This window comes from Mustela nivalis (assembly GCF_964662115.1).
Source record: "Mustela nivalis genome assembly, chromosome: 4".
In the NCBI taxonomy this organism is placed as follows: domain Eukaryota; kingdom Metazoa; phylum Chordata; class Mammalia; order Carnivora; family Mustelidae; genus Mustela; species Mustela nivalis.
Window position 1 is genome coordinate 99,602,615 of NC_139023.1, and position 18,446 is coordinate 99,621,060.

General features: G+C 45.0%; 1 protein-coding gene and 1 long non-coding RNA gene across 9 annotated transcripts in view; one reads left to right on the forward strand and one right to left on the reverse strand.

Moving 5' to 3' along the window:
- The window catches only part of LOC309863605, a 78,875-nt gene extending 75,465 nt beyond the window's left edge, over positions 1-3,410 (reverse strand). The window contains exon 1 of one of the 2 annotated variants that reach the window (XR_014311143.1): positions 874-3,410. This is a non-coding gene — a long non-coding RNA (uncharacterized lncRNA). Of the gene's footprint in view, positions 1-503 lie in introns of both variants that reach the window. The other variant, XR_014311144.1, reaches the window with a different exon arrangement.
- Positions 3,411-3,610: 200 nt separating this feature from the next.
- The window catches only part of LEF1 (lymphoid enhancer binding factor 1), a 121,748-nt gene continuing 106,912 nt past the window's right edge, over positions 3,611-18,446 (forward strand). For 2 of the 7 annotated variants that reach the window (XM_082728574.1, XM_082728573.1), the window contains exons 1-3: positions 4,055-5,448; positions 7,966-8,032; positions 9,437-9,570. In XM_082728574.1, the coding sequence (XP_082584700.1) occupies positions 5,233-5,448; positions 7,966-8,032; positions 9,437-9,570 (417 nt within the window). In that variant the 5' untranslated portion in view covers positions 4,055-5,232. Of the gene's footprint in view, positions 5,449-5,933; positions 6,243-6,763; positions 6,789-7,965; positions 8,033-9,436; positions 9,571-18,446 lie in introns of those variants that run through there. The other 5 variants (XM_082728576.1, XM_082728575.1, XM_082728571.1 and 2 more) reach the window with 4 other exon arrangements.

Here is an 18,446-nt window from a genome sequence, read left to right on the forward strand (position 1 = left end):
CCCTCGTCCCCGCGATCCTGTCCGCGATCACCCCGCCTTGACTGTTCTCGGGTGTGGGAGGCCCCGGGATGGGAGCCCCGCTTCCCGGCTGACAGAGACTCGGCCGGTCCCAGACGGGTTGGGATGCGGCCGTCCTTCGCGGGCCTTGCGGGGCGGGGGGGGGAGGACACAGCCCCCCGGACGGGCGCGCCTCGGACTCCCAACCAGCGGGCTGCGGACCCCGAGCTCGGCCCGCATCCGCACGAGCGACGCCCCCGCAGGCTGGAGGGGCTGGTGGCCGCGGGGTCTCCGTGGGCGGACCTCGCGAGGCGGTGCAGAGCCGCGGATGCCCACCCGCGCCTTGCCCGGCGGGAACCGGACGTCTGCACGCGGCGGAACTGGGGAACGACATTTTCACGGTGCTACGAGTTCTATTACCCAGGCGAGGTGGGGCTTGAGTTTGTTTGTCTTAGAAGGGGGCAAGATGGGACGGAAGAACCCCTGGGACACAAACTGCCATTTACCTCGCCACTCCCACCCCCCTTCTCCTTTCTGCGAAGTCCGTTGAACTGAAGGTGCCACAGCTTTAGTCTCCTGGCGAGCTGGGGTGGGAAGTCGAGGGTGCCGGAGTTCCAACCGTCTCCGGAGTCAACATAATTCGTTTTCCTAGTGCTTCATCCTTCTGGCTCTCTCTTCCAGCATCCTCTTGCGTAGGCCCCCGCCACCTCCTTCCTTTGGGATCCCACCAAAGTTGTAGCGGGAGGAGAGTCCAGGCCACACAAAGGGGAAGACCCGGAGTCTGGGCGGGGGGGAGATGGGGGTTTGGACCGAGGGGGCGGAGAGGGCTCTGAAGGGCACAGCGCTTTTCTCTCCTCCCTGTAATTAAGGACTCACTTGAGTGTCTGTAGCCGAGTCGACTTGGCAGCAAAGCCGCTGGGGGGAGGGGTCTCTACTTGGGGGTGGGGGTCATTCTCCTCGGTCCCCTGCCCGCACCCGCGGGGGGCTGGGTACCCTGCGGACTGCGAGGCCAGTCTCCGCTCCCCCCACCTCGGTTCCGGCTCGGGGTGGGCGCCTCGTCCCCCACGCGCAGCGCCGGCGACGGCGGCGACGGCGCCCGGCACTGAGAAAAATGTTGATATAAAACAAGTCACTGTTTGCTCGCAAACTAAACCAAAACCAACCAAAGCCACCAAGAGGGGAAAAACCAACAGCAATCCAGCCAGCCCCTAGCAATTGTTTCACGGTCGGAATTAAATCACATCAAAACGCCCCCTGAAACCCACATCCTGAAGGAGTGAACCTGTAACAGCCAACCTCCAGTCGTTCGCTCGAGTTCACACGAACAACCCGCCTCTACATCCGAGGGAAGGGGGCGGCGGGCGGCGGCGTTTCTCCCGCGCCGCGCCCACCACATCCCGGACTGTGCACCCGAAGAGGCGTCTGCATTTCTAATAGCAGCCCCCACACGATTTCGAAAAGACCTCCCTGCGACAGAGTTGCCTTTGCCTGGAACATCTCCGAACCTGTCAGAAGAAGGAACGTCTTCCCGGGGTTACTTCACCCCTCCCGCGTGCCCCTGCTTCCCAACCCCCTCCCTCTCGACCCTGGTAAAAGGCAGACTCCACGTGGAAATGTCAACCTCCTTCCCAGACAAAGCTCTAAAACTTGGGTGAATGTTTTCTCGCCTCGTAAAGCCCCCTTTAAGTTCAGCCCGTCTCAAGATTTGCAACAAAGCTGGGGACAGTCAATACCCGCACGCCACGAGGAGGACAAACCGCCACAGAAACAGAGCAAAGCGCTGGTGATTTCGTTAAAAACAGTGTTTCCACAGGAGAAGGTTACCGAAAAATACCAAACATAGCCACCTACCCTCCGCCCTTCCGGTGAACAGTTCCTACGAGTTATTATTTCCCAAATTCCCATCTTGTCGAGCTCCTAATCTCCAGGACACCTGGAGCTGAGTTCCAAAAGACTCTGGGAGTCCAGATAATTAACATGAAGGAGAAAATGGGATTCGAATTAGTTGTAACACTTCAACAGGGCGATGTAGGAGCTGTCATTTAATCTCTTTTTGGCTTCCAGAAAATATTCGCTGGCAATTCTGTGTCTCCTATCCCCCATCCTTCCCCCTCCTCAACATTTTGATGAAAAGGAACCTCCTCTCTGGTTACTTTGGTGAAACTGCATTTCCCAGTTCTTTTCCTATCAGCCAAATTGGCACATTTATGGGAGGTCTTTTGGCTTTACTTTCCCATTTTTTTTTTCTTCTTAGAACAGAGGGTCTTAATGTCTTACATAGCTACATGTTCACATCACTAGTACTTTACATTCACATTGGTACATAACTTCAAGGGAAGTTGACTACTGCCACCAATAAAAATTGGTTTCTTTCCAATCTTTTTAGTATTATCTTACAGACACATTGTAGCAGAATATTCTTTTTGTTTTTCTTCTCTAAGGCTTTGCATTTGTCTATTTAAAGTGTATTTAATGTTTTACTCTTCCTGGCTTCCATCACCAGATCCTTAATTTTCCTTCAATCTCTCAAATAGATTATGTGTGACAACTGACCATGCTATATGTGACCAACTGATAGTTTTTAATATTGGTTTTTAGTGAATTTCCCATTCCTAGCCCAAGTGTTAAGTGCTCATTGGGAGCACTGTTAACTTATGTAATACCCAGCAGCGTGCAATGTTTTCCTTAGGAAAAGAGGGATCTTTGCATAACTATTCCTATAAAATAGAGTTAAAGTCTGATTCAGCAGAGTTCTTATTTTTCAATTTAAGGTAGATGGAGACACATTTTTCCTGCCTCTTGTTTACTGTTCTGAGGTGTTACAGATGGCTAGTGTATTAGGTATAATAATTTTGCCTGGATTTTTAACTGAGGGGGTTTGAGAGCCAAGGAACAAAATGTAATGTGTTTTCAAACTTCAGCATCGCTTATACTGTAACTTTCACAAAGCATCTCCTTAAAAGTCCTGTCCGTGTACAAAATGCATCAAAGAGATGGTAGAGGCTGACGAATTTTTGAGGTTGGATTCAGATTTGCATCTTCAAGGGTCCCTTTGAGTGCGTAGTCTGAGGTGCCAGACACTGCTTGGTCCTCCCTCCCTCTACTGGCATCCCTCTCCTGGGTCCTTTTGCCTTCTTCTTCTCTCTCTCCCTCCTTAGGTTGAGTTTTCATTCTCCATGAGGTTCCCATACATTGTGGTGTATATCTCCTAAAATCCACGAGAGATCTAGAGCAACTTTTTATACATCCCTTCGTGAGGAGGTACAGAAAGAGATCGTTTTAAAAGGCAGTAATTAAGATCCAGTCTTCAGTTTTGTCTTCTTTGTCCTATTTTTCCTCAGTAAGACTGGAGATTTAATTTTTGCTAGCATATGCTCCCTGGTCCTTTGACATTATATTTAGGAAAGCCACAACTCTCTTCCTTGTCCTTCTTATTTACGTTTTCTTAGTTAAGCAATCTGTTATATTTTCCCCTTTTCCTTCTCTCTGTCCCCAATTCCCGCCTCATCCGCTCTGTCAGAGCATCTATCAATGTGGTGTCGATCACAGCTGCGGCGGCTTCTCTTTCATCTTCTTTGCCCTGCCAAAGGAAGGGAGGGAGGGAGAGAGAGGGAGGCGGGAAGTGGGGGGGGGGGTAGAGACTGGCAGAAGAAGGTGTGGGGGGTACAAGAGAAGAGATACTTAGATGATGAAGTTAAACCATTCCCGCAGAGTTTCTTGTCAATTTCACACGGGCCAAGGGTGCTTCTCCGTGGGTTACAGGAAGCGCCGGGCTCTTCCTTCTCTCAGCGAGTTGCTTGATTCTTTCCTCTATGCGCGCTCGCGCGCTCTCTCTCTCTCTCTCTCTCTCTCTCTCTCGCGCGCGCACACACACACACACACACACACACCCCACTAGGACCCGTCCTGCAGGCTCTGGGAAAAGAAAAAAGTCCTCAATCACCACCTCCTTCTCCCCGCGCCCCCCCCCCCACCCCGCAGCGGGCGGCCAAGGAGAGCTGGAGGCGGGGGAGGGGAGGGGGAGGAGAAGCGACGCAAGTGGGTAGCTTTTCAGCGCCAGCGAGGCGCGGGAGGAGGAGAAGCGGTGGGGAGGCGCAGCCGCTCACCTGCGGGGCAGGGTGCGGAGGAGGGACCTGGGCTGAGCACTCACGGTCCGAGGAGCCGGGACGCGCCGGAGCCTCCAACGCGGGCAAGCTCGGGGCACTCCCCCTCCTTCCCTTCGGCCAGGCGAACCCGAAGGGTGCAGCTCTTTGCTTTGACAGAGCGGCCCGGCGAAGGCGTGGAGAGCGGCGAGCCAGAGCGCCAGGCTGAGAAACTCGAGCCGGGAACAAAGAGGGGTCGGGCTGAGTGTGTGTGTCGGCTCGAGCTCCCCGCAGAAGCATTTGGGTCGGAGGCCCCAGCTGTGACTCCCCGACACCCCGCCGTACCCTCCACTGCCGATTCCCAGCGCTCGCCGGCACAAACTTTATTCTTGGCAAACTTCTCTTTCTCTTCCCTCCTCCTCCTCCCCCACCTTCTCCTCCTCCTCCTCCAGCAGATGAAATGCGCCTGGAGAAGGAAAACTGAAGCGGAAGGAAAGGAAATGAGAAGCTCTAAAACGGACATCTCGACCCGGGTGGCTCTTTAAATTTTTTTTTTTTTTAAACCCTCCAGGAAGTGGACATTTCGTTATTTTCTGATTCTCCTTGCACCTTCTCTGCTGGGGCAAACGGAGCCTTTTTGCCCAGCTTGCTTCCTTTCTCGGAAAACAAACTCCCAAATCGGCCACCGGGCAAGCTAGGGTGGAGAGGTTTGCGTAGAGACGCGCGGACGGACCCTCCTCTGCACTTGGGAGAGTCTTGCCTCCTACCGAACCGGCGTCCTCCGTGCGCAGACCCTGGAGACGCTGGGGGCGTGGGGTGGCCGCCAGGGCAGCCTAGCCTAGCGCGCGCCACGCCGCTCAGACGCCCCCAGAGGCGCCGGCTGCGGCGGCCTTAGCAGCCCGGTGCCCTTCGGCCTCGAGGGCGGGCGCCGGCGCCGATCTCCGCGGAGCGGGAAGGCGCGGGCGGCTGCCGGGGCTCGGGCACCGCCGCAGCTGCTCGGGCCGCGGGCCGCCGGCCCGGTTTCCGCCTGCTCTTCTCCCTCACGCATCCTTCCAGTTCTCCTTTTCCTCCTCCCTCTGTCGTTGACCCCCTGTCTTTCCTGCTGTCGCCTCGGGTGCTCCTCCAGCGGAGCGGAGATTATAGAGTGGTCGGGATGCCCCAACTCTCCGGGGCCGGCGGCGGCGGCGGCGGGGGAGACCCGGAACTCTGCGCTACCGACGAGATGATCCCCTTCAAAGATGAGGGCGATCCTCAGAAGGAGAAAATCTTCGCAGAAATCAGTCACCCCGAAGAGGAAGGCGACTTAGCCGACATCAAGTCCTCCTTGGTTAACGAGTCTGAAATCATCCCGGCCAGCAACGGACACGAGGTGAGCGGGCCGCTGCCCGGAGGTCCGAGAGGCGTGGCGGGTCCCGGGGAAGAGCAGAGAAGGAGGGAAGGCTACGGAGAGCCTCGACTGACGGGTCCCGAGGAGGTCCCTCGTTTGCTGGGGTGGGGGTGGGGTGAGAGGGTTGGATGGGCCCCTGGTCAGCATTCTTCCTGTGTGTGCCTGCGTGTGCGTGTGTGTGTGTCCTGGCGCGTGTGTTGGTGTCGGTGGGAGGTGGAGTGTGCAGGGAAGGTTATTCCGAGTCGATTAGTTCTGAGGTTCGATGACTAAATTGTTTGTGGGTCGGAGAAGCTGCCCTTAACCCATAACGTTTCGCCTGCGGACTTTTTAGTGGGGTTGAGAGGGTGCGACGCATTAAAGCCAGGATGTCTGAACAACACTGAGAAGTTCTTCCGTGGAACGGAAAACAAAGTGCACCCGCTATCTCTCGCGGTAGATGTCTCTGCAAAAGTGCGTTAAACCACCAGAGGCTTAGGTAGAGAAGAGCAGAGCCGCTGGCTGAGAGGAAGGGGAGGCGGGCGTGGGCCGGGGACAGGCGGGGCGGTCTCAACCGCCGCGGAGCGGGGATCGCGCGGAGCCGGCTGGCCCAGGGGGCGCGCGCCTGTGTCTCTGCGGCTGCCGGGGTCTCGGCGCCCTGGCCGGCTTCTGGGAGCGGTGGGCTCCCAGAGCCGAGCCACCCTTCCCCCCGGGCGTGGTGGTAGGGGGGAGCTCCCGGTACCGCCAGCAACTCTAGCTTTCTCCAAACCCGGCAAAGTAAAAAAGCGCTTATATTTGGGGTAAGTGTGGGCCCGGATCAGGCCTTAAATCTTTGTAGAAGAAAGGCGAGTCAGAGTCGAGATGTGGCGGAAGCCAGGGCACCCACTCAGGGGAGGGTGGAAAGCGCTTTATCTGATCTCCTGGCCCGCTGCGGGCGATAGCGCAGGTAACCCAAGTAGAGTAAATAGAGACACGTGCAAGCCTGCTAGAGAAAGCCGCAAGCAGGACCGCGCGGAACGGCTATTTCAGGCGGTGGAGAGATTCAGAAAGGGAGGGATGGGGGGGGTGGGCGGATGGACCCTGATACCCGACACTCCACTGGCCACCCTCGTTTAGCAACTGGGAAGCGCTTTGGAGGAAATCCGGTAGAAAAGTCCTGACATTCAAACGATTTCACCAACGCTTTTTCCCTCCAAAGAAACTTGGAGGGTATACCCTTTTCCCTTAAATGGCATCCTTCTGCCCCCAAAAAGAAAGCGTGCGGTTTTGGGGGCGGGGTCATTTTGGGTTTTAAACAACATGTTTAAGAACACCTCAGAGTTACCTTCTTTATACCAATGGCCGGGGTGAGTACGCATTTGGAAGGCTGGGGGCCTGGGTTCTAAGGAGATACACACGGCTGTTTGTTATCCCCGAATCTTTCATCCCAACCTGCCAATTTGAAGGGGGCCAGGATTGGGGGGGGCAAGGGTGCACCCACACTCACTTGAAAGGTTTGTGAATATGTATTTGGAGGGAGGAGGTTACCTGGAGGACATATGTCCAAGGAACCGAGTAACATCCAAAACACTTACTTAGGGGCCAAACTCTTAAATTTGCAGAGCAGTCTCTTGTTCTTTCTGCTCATTTTGCTTGTCCTTCCTTAGTCCATAAATAGATTTGTCACCCACTTCACATTTTCCGTTTTTGCTGTGGAAGAAGGGTCCTGCAGCTTGAAGCATAGAACCGAGGGATTAGGGCTTTGTGAATCTTTGCCGAGGTGTAAGTGGGCATGGGGCAGACCAGGGAAGACAGTGAAAGGGTAATACCACTGATTTGCACGTGGTTGAATCTGGGTAGATGGTGGTTACCAGAACTGATATTAGCTGGGCTTTTAGATGTTTATAACCCAACTCTCAAATTTTCCTCCCTTTAACCACAAAATAGTTCTTTTTTTTTTTTTTTTTTTTTTTTTTTTGTTACCTTGGGCTCAGCCAGCCATGGTAGGTTATAAAGAGGGGGTCTCCTGCTGGGACTGGCTTGGGACAGTTGCCTTGAGACCCCTAAATGTGAGTGCCTAGTTTTTTATTTAAAATGTCTTTATGGCTGCAAAGTGATATTTCTTCCCGACTTTAATCAGCTCTGATTGACCATGAACAGTGGTTTAAAGAAGCTAGCAAAATGATGAACCTCATTAAATCAAACTCCTATCATACTAGGTACAGAAGTAGCCTTGATACATTGTAGCAACCAGTACTCAGAGCAGCATGTGGATCTTTCTCAAATTCACTGTATTGTTACTGGTTTTGTTATTATTATCCTTTATGCTTCCTAGTCCTGGGTACATAATAATCATAAAAACACATAATCAAAATAGGTGTTGAAAAAGCAAAAGATTTCCAGGTTCTCAACCCTGCCTACCCCTCTTAGATTGATAAAATAGGTAAATTGAGTTGCAGCCGGTCCTCCACCAGCGGACACACACTTAGTCACAAACTCAAAGTTGATTTTCTTTCTTTTGGGGATGGGGATTCTTGCTGTTAGGTGGCCAGACAAGCGCAAACCTCTCAGGAGTCCTACCACGACAAGGCCAGAGAACACCCTGATGACGGTAAGACACTAATTCAACTTCTCCCAAGATTGTCACTTAATATGTGCAATTTGTGACTATAGGTATATTTGTGGTTTTTATTTGAGTCCAAAAAATGGGGACCAGATGTGATAAGAGTGTGCCCCCTATTTTAACAAAATGGGAAAGAAGACCTAGGAAACTTACTGCCTATTTCTCATGTATATTTACATGATTTAAAAATCGTCTTTGAATGAGTTAGGGGCCTTTGGATTTTAGTTGGCTTCCAGATTTTATGTGGAAGAGAAAATGTCTATAATAAGTTTTCCTCTTTTCCTTATTTTAACCCAAGTTCATGTTTGCTTAGACCTTTAGTATTTATTTTCTGCGTTGTTCCAGAATGACAGTCTACACCAATTTATTTTCCAACAGAATAGTTTCAAGTGGATTTTCATTTGTTAAATTGCTGTTTCTTATTGTAGTGAGAAGGCAGGGAGGGAATGCACAGACTAAATATGACTCAGTAAATCTAATTTGTAAAAATATAAAACTTTATTCTTAAAATAGGAATTTTGCACATGGAAAATGACAGACTGTCCCCATACCTAATTCTTGCTCAAAACTTTAAAAATTGCATATTTTTTTTAGATTGAACTAGAACTCTCTGTGACTTTAAAATAATCAAATAATCTGTAGGGTTTTCTTGTCAAATAGTCTGCATTTTTGTTCTCTTTACTTATAATTGGCTTGACTAGAATGAAGTGTTGATATGTACAGTATGTCAGCCAGGAGAAGAAGGGAAGGGAACTATAATATCAGATTTCCTTCTGAGCTACAAAGTTGTTATACAGATTAAAGAGAAGAGAGGTACATATTAAACACACAGATTTCTTTGGCAGAATGGTGTAGTATATAAAATTAAGCTCCTGGAGTTAATCCTTCATGAATTTGGGTAGTTGCCCATATATACTAGATACAACACTTTCCCTCTGTAAAGTCTAGAAGCACACGTAGAATTTTTGAGTTTGCTGATAAGGTGGAGCATAACTTCAGGTGTGTAAGTACTTATGTGTGTGTGTATAGCTAGATGGCCTAATATGTTTATAATACGGCTTTAAGTTTGTGTGTGTTCTTTCATGTGTCTGTATTTCTTGGTCCAGTTTGTTAGTTTTAGAACAAATTAAGTTAGATGAATAACACTTATTTTTGTAAAAACACTAGTCAGTAGTGGAAGTAAATTGAAACACATGTTTTTAAAACATGTGTTTCTCTGCTAAGCCATTTAAGAGAATAAATACTGTCAATCTAAAATAGAGCATAATAATTCAGTTACAGTATTTTGTAAACAAATCTTTTATGTAAGGTCTGATTAGATTTTCAGATGAAAAATACGGTGATATAGAAAGGAACTCGATGCATCATTGATTGTTATTTGGATTCTCCCAGGAAAGCATCCAGATGGAGGCCTCTACAATAAGGGACCCTCCTACTCAAGTTATTCCGGGTACATAATGATGCCAAATATGAATAATGACCCATACATGTCAAATGGATCTCTTTCTCCACCCATCGCAAGAACAGTGAGTAACACACTGATGCTGGCAAATTATTTTCAGAAATGCAAGTTCAATTTGTATTTTCACAAAATAGTTGTTTTTTAAAACACACTGGAAATAGTTTCATTATATGTGACCAGTCATTACTAAACAAGACCTGCTGTGAGGAATGGCTGCCTTAAAAGAGTGCTACCTTTGATGTCTTACACTTGGGACTTAGCTTTTGGCTTATTGGTTAATATAAACAAATAACAGATTGCCAGTTATCATGAAATCAAGTGAAGTTAAATCAACACATTTATGCTCTTAGGAGTATTGTGCTGTTGATGCTGATGAGAGGAAAAAATTGATTTAATTTTTTAGTTACCTAAGTACTATATAGCCTTCCCGGCTCACAAGTTATCTAGAATCAGAACTACTTGACCTCATCTGGGCCTGAATTTAGAATGTGACTTCAGCTTTTAAGAATCTGTCTTGTTTTATTGTATTACATGATGTTTTTTGAAAATCAGTTGCTTGGGGGGGCGGACAGCGCCTGGGTGGCTCAGTCAGTTAAGACACTGAGTGTTGGTTTCAGTGCAGGTCATGATCTCAGGGTCTGAGATGGAGCCCCAAGTCAGGGCTCTAGGCTTAGCACGGAATCTGCCTGGGACTCTCTCTCTCCCTTTCCCTCTGTCCCTCCCCCTGCTTTCTCTCTTTCTCTGTCTCTTTCTCTCACAAATAAATAAATCTTATTAAAAAATCAGTTGAGGGCGGGCATCTGGGTGGCTCAGTGGGTTAAGCCTCTGCCTTGGGCTCAGGTTATGATCTCAGCGTCCTAGGATCGAGTCCCCATCAGGCTCTCTGCTCAGCAGGGAGCCTGCTTCCCCCCCCCCCCCCGCCCCCACCCTCTGCCTGCCTCTTTGCCTACTTGTGATCTCTGTCTGTCAAATAAATAAATAAAATCTTAAAAAAAAAAAGATTACAAAAATCAGTTGAGGGGAGGTGGGGATGAGTTGTTTTTAACTTCATTGTCAAATGTTGAGAAAATATCACTTGAAGATAACCCTAATGAAAATTGTTCTTTTTATTTCATGGCTCAGTTAACTTTTAAAGTTCTAAAAAAGCGGTGGCAACATAACTGCATCATTCAAATGTTTAGCACTGTGAAGAATTTCAGATATATTATTTGATGATATTTCTCTTTCGTTGGGAAATGGAAATATCATTTATATAGTAGGAAGACGTCTAAAGGGTAACTTATATAGTATGTGAATGTGAAATGTACTGGTGATAAAGTTCTTCTCTCTGACAGTCATTCCTCCTGTGGTAGTGACGGATTTTCACTGATCCATCAATATATTTAACCCTGTTTCAGCCTTTTTCTCCCTCTACCACCTAACCCCCAGTGTAGAACATGTATGTCTGCAGGGTCTTGGGGATTAGGGTTTCAGTCTGGCTGACCCCTTAGGGAGACAAATCCAGGAACCTATGGTCTTTGCCTTATTAGCCCAGTGCTTATGCTAAGTGAAAAAAAAAAAAAGGTCACAAACATCTGGGGAAAGTACTGTGTTAATACCTCAGTGAACAGAATCTGGGATCTAAAAGATTCACCAAAGTAGCGGAGAGGACTCAATTATGAACAAGAGTATTTGCATGATTATTTGTAGTCGTCAGAATGATAGGCACGTGAAATACAACCACTTTGTGTGAGCACTATGATTTAGAAGTTCCTGTAATTATTTTTCCATAAATTTCAAAATGATATTTGAACTTTCAAGTAGGGAATGAGATAGTTCTGATTTTCATATAGTAGTTAAAATGGTGATCTTGGAGATCTTACCACGGTTGTTATAGGAAATACCATTTTCACATTTTATTTTAAAAGGCTTTTCAGATATTTAATGATAGAGATATCTGTGTGGTGCATATGAATCTCCTGCCTAAAAAGTAATTAACTAATCAAAGCAAATACAGTTTAATATTTAGGGACCACCCCCAAATAAATGCTTGTGAGTTTTAAAATTTGTAGATTTTTATATTTGTTGAACTAAATATGCGAACATATCAGATACTTTTATAGTTGGGCTATTTTGTTGTTGTTGTTGTTGTTTTCCTTAGTGGTGAGGAGGAAAATATGTTTTAGGTAAGGAATAATTGAAGATTTCTGTTGAAAGACTTTTGAGAACAACAAATAATATTCCTGACAAATCTAAATTATAGTCTCTGACTTGGTAACAATAGAAAATAACCCCTGAAACAATCTTTTTATTTTTCCCCCAAGATTTTTATCTATTTATTTATTTATTTATTTGAGGGAGAGAGGGTGAGAGAGAGCCTGAGACGGGAGAAGGTCAGAGGGAGAAGCAAATTCCCCACGGAGCTGGGAGCCCCATTCGGGACTCTGGGATCATGACCTGAGCGGAAGGCCATTGATTAACCAACTGAGCCACCCAGGCGCCCACCCCTAAAACAATCTTAAACACTTTTCAGTTATAAACACAGTTAATACTTAATAACTTATTCCTTAGTTCAGCCACTTCTCCTTTCAAAGCAATAATTTATTAAAGTCAATGTAATAAAAATCTACCGGTATTCATATATTATCTCTAAGCATCTTGAAAATTAAGCATCTCTTTTTTAAATCAGCATTTTCTGCTTTAAGTCTCTCCAGCCACCTCCTCCCTCCTCCAGTACTAACCATTTTGAAATTCTGATAGAAGGTATTTATTGTTAGTATATATATTAAAATTTAGAGGTTGGCGAATTGAACAATCATTCATAGTTTAGGAAAGATTTGTGGCCAGAATAAATGCTGGTGGGTGTAGAGTGGAGGAAAGGGGTGTGGTCAGGAAGCAGTTACCTTACCGTGTTATCTGCTGCTTTGGTTTATTCTGTTACATTTTAGGACATATTTATTTTAGGCACATTTTCTTGTGATATTCTGCATTTGCACAATTACGGAAGCTTTTCAGTTTTTAACCACAAGGTTATGTCCATATTTCTTTTTAATGGTCCAGCCGAAGTGAGTGGCAGTTTTTGGTTTTTAATACCCAACAGCTGTTTTTAATGTGTCTGAGATCCAACACTTTAACCGGAAGGCATCCTCTCTTATTCACCCTTACTAACCATGCTTGTGCCTTCTTGCTCCTTAACTCTGTCCTTGGGAGGACTTAGTGTTTGTGTAACTGACATCCTCAGTGATAAGTTTTCCTTTAGGGTGTCAGGAGCAGTGTGACCATTTGTGTTTGAGCTTAAGGTGGGAGCAGCCCGGAGAAATCCCTGTTACTTAAATTTGCATTACAAACAACTGCTTGTTTACTGCATCTGCTGCCTGCAGGTGTTAGAACTAGAAAAACATCTGGGGTGGGGGTGGGGCCTCACCTCCCCCTTCCTCACAAAGAATCTTCCATTTGTATGTAACTGTATATAAATTCAGCTATGTGCAGCTAGGGCCAGTTGGCTTGCACAGAAATGTTTCTGTTGGTAGCTCACTTTAACGATTCTATATGCTTTCGCTCTGCTTTAGACAGACACTGACTTAGGTATGCTTGTACAGCTTTTATCTGTAACCTAAGTACAGTATTATCTACTCAAGAGAACCGAAACACCTTTGCCAATCCAGCTTTTTTTCCTTTTGAAGGGAAATTTTAGTTGGCTAATTACATCCTTCAGAACTGGAATTCTTAGAGGTGTGTTTATGCTAGAAATCTTTTGAGTGTCTCACAGAATTTTAAATAAGAATTCTTAGTTCAGATAAAGCAGGCCTAAGAAGAAAGCACCTATAATCGTAACACATTTGGTGTCAGTTCCTAAAGCACAGTGAACCTTGGCTTGAGTTGGTAGTTTTCATAGAGAGTAAGAAGATGCCGAAGCTTGTTAAATATTTCAGAGCAAGGACCCCAGAGAATTTATTAAAAGCATACTCCCAAGCCTTTCTTTCTGTGAGTCTTATTTATGGCAGTCCCTGTGGGCCAATGGTAAAGTAGGAAGAGAAAAAAATAGTTTGTTACCTCCACTGGGTCCTGGCACTTGGGTGCCTGAATACCATGTGAGCAGGAAGTTCGTCTGACTTCAGCATAGTGAAAGTTCCCACTGGCCTTAATACGCTGTGGTTATTAATCTTAGGTGTCAAACTTACATCTGTCCTTTAGGCAACCCGAGTTTTTAACACCTCTGAAGAGAAACATGTCATTTCTCTTCCGACGCTCAGGGAGGGCAGAGCAGCAGCCTCCATGCCGGAAGCTACAGCAAACGTTGTAGCTGGGTCACCGCGACCGCAGTAACACCTGGTCAGCACCCTGCTGCTGACTTCATTGTGTTTGTTTCTTTGTGCTCTTTCTGAGGATGGGTTTTTAGGTGGAAAGGAAGATTCTTGTATTTCATCTTTCCTTTTTCCCTTATTTTTAGTAGATGTTGCTCTTAATATGTTTCAAGGGATCTTTCATTATTTTGAGCATCTCAGTTCTAGTGGTTTTTACCTTAAGGGAATCATCATTTTGATTTCTGACGAACAGAATTGTACCTGTTATGACTTTGTCTGAACCTACCCCCATGTTTGTATTTGCTTACAAAGAGCTTAAATTTGATTTTTGTCATTGTCACATCTTGAATTAGAAACTAAGTACGTTTACGCTTATCAGTAAGCTTATTTTTATACCACTGTCCATCCCATTGCTGCATAGCTTTGAAAATACAGAAACAATTCAAGAGTAGAGGGAGACTGTGCCTTATATTTTGAGCAAGATTTTTAAGATGGAGTGTGTTCACCTTACTGCAAAAAGGTACTTAATTTGACTTAGTGATAAATTATTTTAAATTTTCTAATCTAAGTTGTATACTTCCTGAAGCTAAGTGTATTAAATTTTCCTCTTTACCCCAAGTGCAGGAGAAGCTAAATCTTAGAAAGTGTGTTTTATCTTACATTTGAATGTGGCTATCAGGAGATGTGTGGGGAAATTCCTCAGGGCCCTCATATTCTTCTGTTTGATTCATTTTTAATTGTGCTGCTATAAAGCTGGGAAGGATCTCAGTCAGAATAATTGGAAGCTCTTGCCACCCCTCCTCCCCCAACTTTATATATCTTAGATATCTCATGACCAAATGGTTTGCTTACTCGTCTGTCCCAGGGAACCACACTACCTGCATATGACCTTTTAGGAGCTAATACTCTACTTGCATGACTTGTGCTGCCAAATATTCATTATTCAGCTATTTTTTTTTAAATGATTCTAGAAATTTCTTGTTCATTCATAAAAACATGAGAATAACCCAATTTCATGGAAATAAGACTATTGAGCCAACCTGCAGAAAATCTTACTTTTTGAAGTACCCCGCTCCCTGCCCCATACAGGTCCTGACCTTGCTCTCATCAACCACACTATTTTCATCTAGTGTCTCTCGTGGTCAAAGACTTCTGTGATTCAACAGGACAGAGACAGAACATCACAAATGGGTTCATCCGGACTTGAACTGGTAGCCTCACATGCATTCTTACATAATATCAGTTGAGGAAAATTTCCAGCTTTTGAGTCTTTTTCTTTTTGTTGTTGTTGTTGTTGTATCTGTGTTTAACTAATCCTGTTAGTTCTTTTTTTTTTTTTTTTTTTTTTTTTTTTAAAGATTTTATTTATTTGACAGAGAGAGATTACAAGTAGGCAGAGAGGCAGGCAGGGAGAGAGGAAGGGAAGCAGGCTCCCTGCTGAGCAGAGAGCCCGATGCGGGACTCGATCCCAGGACCCTGAGATCATGACCTGAGCCGAAGGCAGCGGCTTAACCCACTGAGCCACCCAGGCGCCCTAATCCTGTTAGTTCTTTAAGCAGAACCATTTTTGGTTTATATGTGACTGACATTTCTTTAGTCAGATCATTCCATTCCTGTCTGACTCCTTTATTCCTCACTTATGTATTATAGACATGATTGGAATTTTATAAAACTGGTTTCCCTTTGATTTCAAGAGAGACTCAGCATTTAAAGAGAAAACAAGCCAGCACTGTCCGTAGGTTAGCAGAAAAGCACATGTTTTATTCCGAGGCAAAAGTAGACCTCAGCCTTACATGTACTACTGTCATGGGAGGGAGGTTTATTGAAAAGAAGACATTCATTTAAAACTTGTGTATCTTTAAAATTATTACTTAGGGGGCACCTGGGCGGCTTAGTCGATTAAGCGACCTACTCTTGATTTCAGCTCAGGTCTTGATCTGAGTTCAAATCCTGGGCTACTAAAATAAAACTAAGTAATTACTTAAGTGATTATGCCAAACTCAGAGAGTCTATAGAAAGCTAATACTGTAGTAATCAAGAGGCTGGTACTGCTTTGTACTGTTGTGACAGGTCCTTAGTCATTTGGAAAAGACAACCTTTGGACTTTGTTTCAATAATTTAAAAAATATATTTCAGATCACGATTACTTTTTCATTATTAATTATGACCAAATTAAGTCACAGTATAAGACCTGTAGACTTTGCTACAAGCTCTTACGTCATTTTAGGCATATAAATGATTCAATCTTTGCAAAATTTGGAGATGCAAAGCCAGAAAACCGAGAGACCACCACAAAGGTTGGGTGGGATATAGGGGTGGACAGGTAGGGTCATTAAATGCACTGAAGGGGAGAGTGGGGAGTTGAGTAGAGGATGAATTGGAAATAGGGATTGCTAATTCCGGAGATCCGCTAATGTAGCCAAGCTACCCAGTACTATTTGCGGAGTATTTAACAGGATGTTCAGGGGATTTTAAAATCTCTGTGAAATGACACATTTACACACAATACCTACTCTAGCTAAATTTTGTAAACCTGCTGAAATTAACTGCTTCCTGTATGTAGATCAGTCACAAAGCTCATTGAGAATTTATGTGGGGAATATTGCAAGGGCATTACAGAGCAAACAAGAATTTTGCTTACCCGTCCCATTTTTCCCATCTTAGGAGAAATATGACTGGAAGAGATGTTACATCACAAAGAGGCTAGAAATGCCTTTTATTTTTGCAGCTAACTAGGAGCAAGTAGACCTCTAAAAAAGCTTTTGATTGTTGGCCACTGTTTCTAGTTATGCTCACAAATAATTCTGTATGAAACTTGATAGTTTTTCAGAATCAAGTTTTGATCTTCATCACAGTAATTTGTTGTTGATGTTATGTTCACTTTAAGAAAGAGGCCTATTGCTTTTTTCCTCAGCATAGAGAAAGATTGCACGAGGTGTAAAGGAGACTCTGTAATAAAAGAGGAGTGGCTCTGGTGTAGCTTTAATTTTCCTTTATTATTGTCAACTTATTATTATTATTTTTTAAAGATTTTATTTATTTATTTGACACAGAGAGAGATCACAAGTAGGCAGAGAGGCAGGCAGGGGGTCTAGGGGAAGCAGGCTACCTGCTGAGCAGAGAGCCCATGATGCAGGGCTCAGTTCCAGAACCCTGGGATCATGACCTGAGCTGAAGGCAGAGGCTTTAGCCCACTGAGCCACCCAGGCACCCCTATTGTCAACTTTTGAATAAAGCAGTTACCAAAACAAAATAAAAACTTTTTTTGAAGTAGGCTCCACACTATACAGGGCTTGAATTCAAGACCCTGAGATCAAGATTTGAGCTGAGATCAAGAGTCAGATGCTTACCTGACTGAGCCATCCAAGTGCCCCCCCCAAAACAAATTTCTAAGTGCTGACATACTAAAATACTCTTATAAGTCCTTTTTTTTTTTCAGTCCTAAAAACTTTTACAGTAAAACCCATCAGCTATTGGTCATAATTGATCATGTGGTCTGCTGATCAGGGACTACTGATGAATTACAAGATAGTTTCGTTCCTCCTAGCACAGAATAGACACTTCATTAGATTTGCTGAGTAAAAAATGTACTAGAAATTTTTCATGTATGTTTTTTGGATATTTCCAAGAGATCTGTTTTTATCAAACCAAATGCTTATGTGAAAACCAAAATCTGACAGTGTCTGCCAAATAATCCTTAGTATTTTATTATTTTACTTTTTCTTTGGTTTGTTGCATCAGTGAAAAGAGAGAACACATTAGATGAGAGTCTTTAACAAGAAAGTCAAAGTTGCTCCTTACAGACTGTTAAGTTTCCAAGTAACAGGTAAAAACAGTCAGCCAGGAGCTTGCTGCAATAATGAAAAAAAGAATGGGACTGGACCCTCATATGAGGACAGGTCATAAGAAGTACTTTTTTCCTTAGTTCTAGAAACCTAATTGAAGAAAAGGAGGTGGTAGAAACACTTTCTTCCCAAGGGTGCTTGAGATGCAAATATAATAGTAATAAAAAGAAAACCACCTTCAATTATGTTTCAGTATCATATGGTTAATGCTTTTCAGTTTATTTTTTTCTTTTCCAGTTAGAAAGGACCTTTTTTTTTTCCCCCAGTAACACTTGAAGTATTAAAAACTTCTGTGTGTTCTTTCTAAATAGATGTGGCAATATCAGTGCTGAGTTTTCTAGGCCAGGGTGCGCTATCAATTGTGTCGTCCACTGTGCTTGAGTCCTGGGCAGGAGGAGGGAGGCAATCCCCTGTGAAGGGGAGCCTGTGGAGAAGAGCAGTTCTGGGTGAGATGTCAGAGACCTGGGGGCTAGTCCCAAGTCCATCATTCTTCCTCAAAGCTGTGGAGAGGTGTTTAGCTTTTATCAGCATTTGTTTCCTCATTTATAAGATGGCCTATTAATAGCTTGCTTGCATACTTTACATGTTTGATGCGAAATTCAGATGGCACAAAGCCTGTCAAAGCACTCTGTTTTCTTAGGGAGCAAAGCACAAGTGTCAAGAGGTGTGAGCCAATGTACGGCCCCCACTGGTGGGAATTGTGTAGCCACAAGGGTACAGTGTTTGGCTGTACCCAGGAAGCTACTGAGGAAGGGAAGAATGCTTTGGGTTTTACTGTGTCATCACACTGACCTGGAATTTGGACGCTGTGT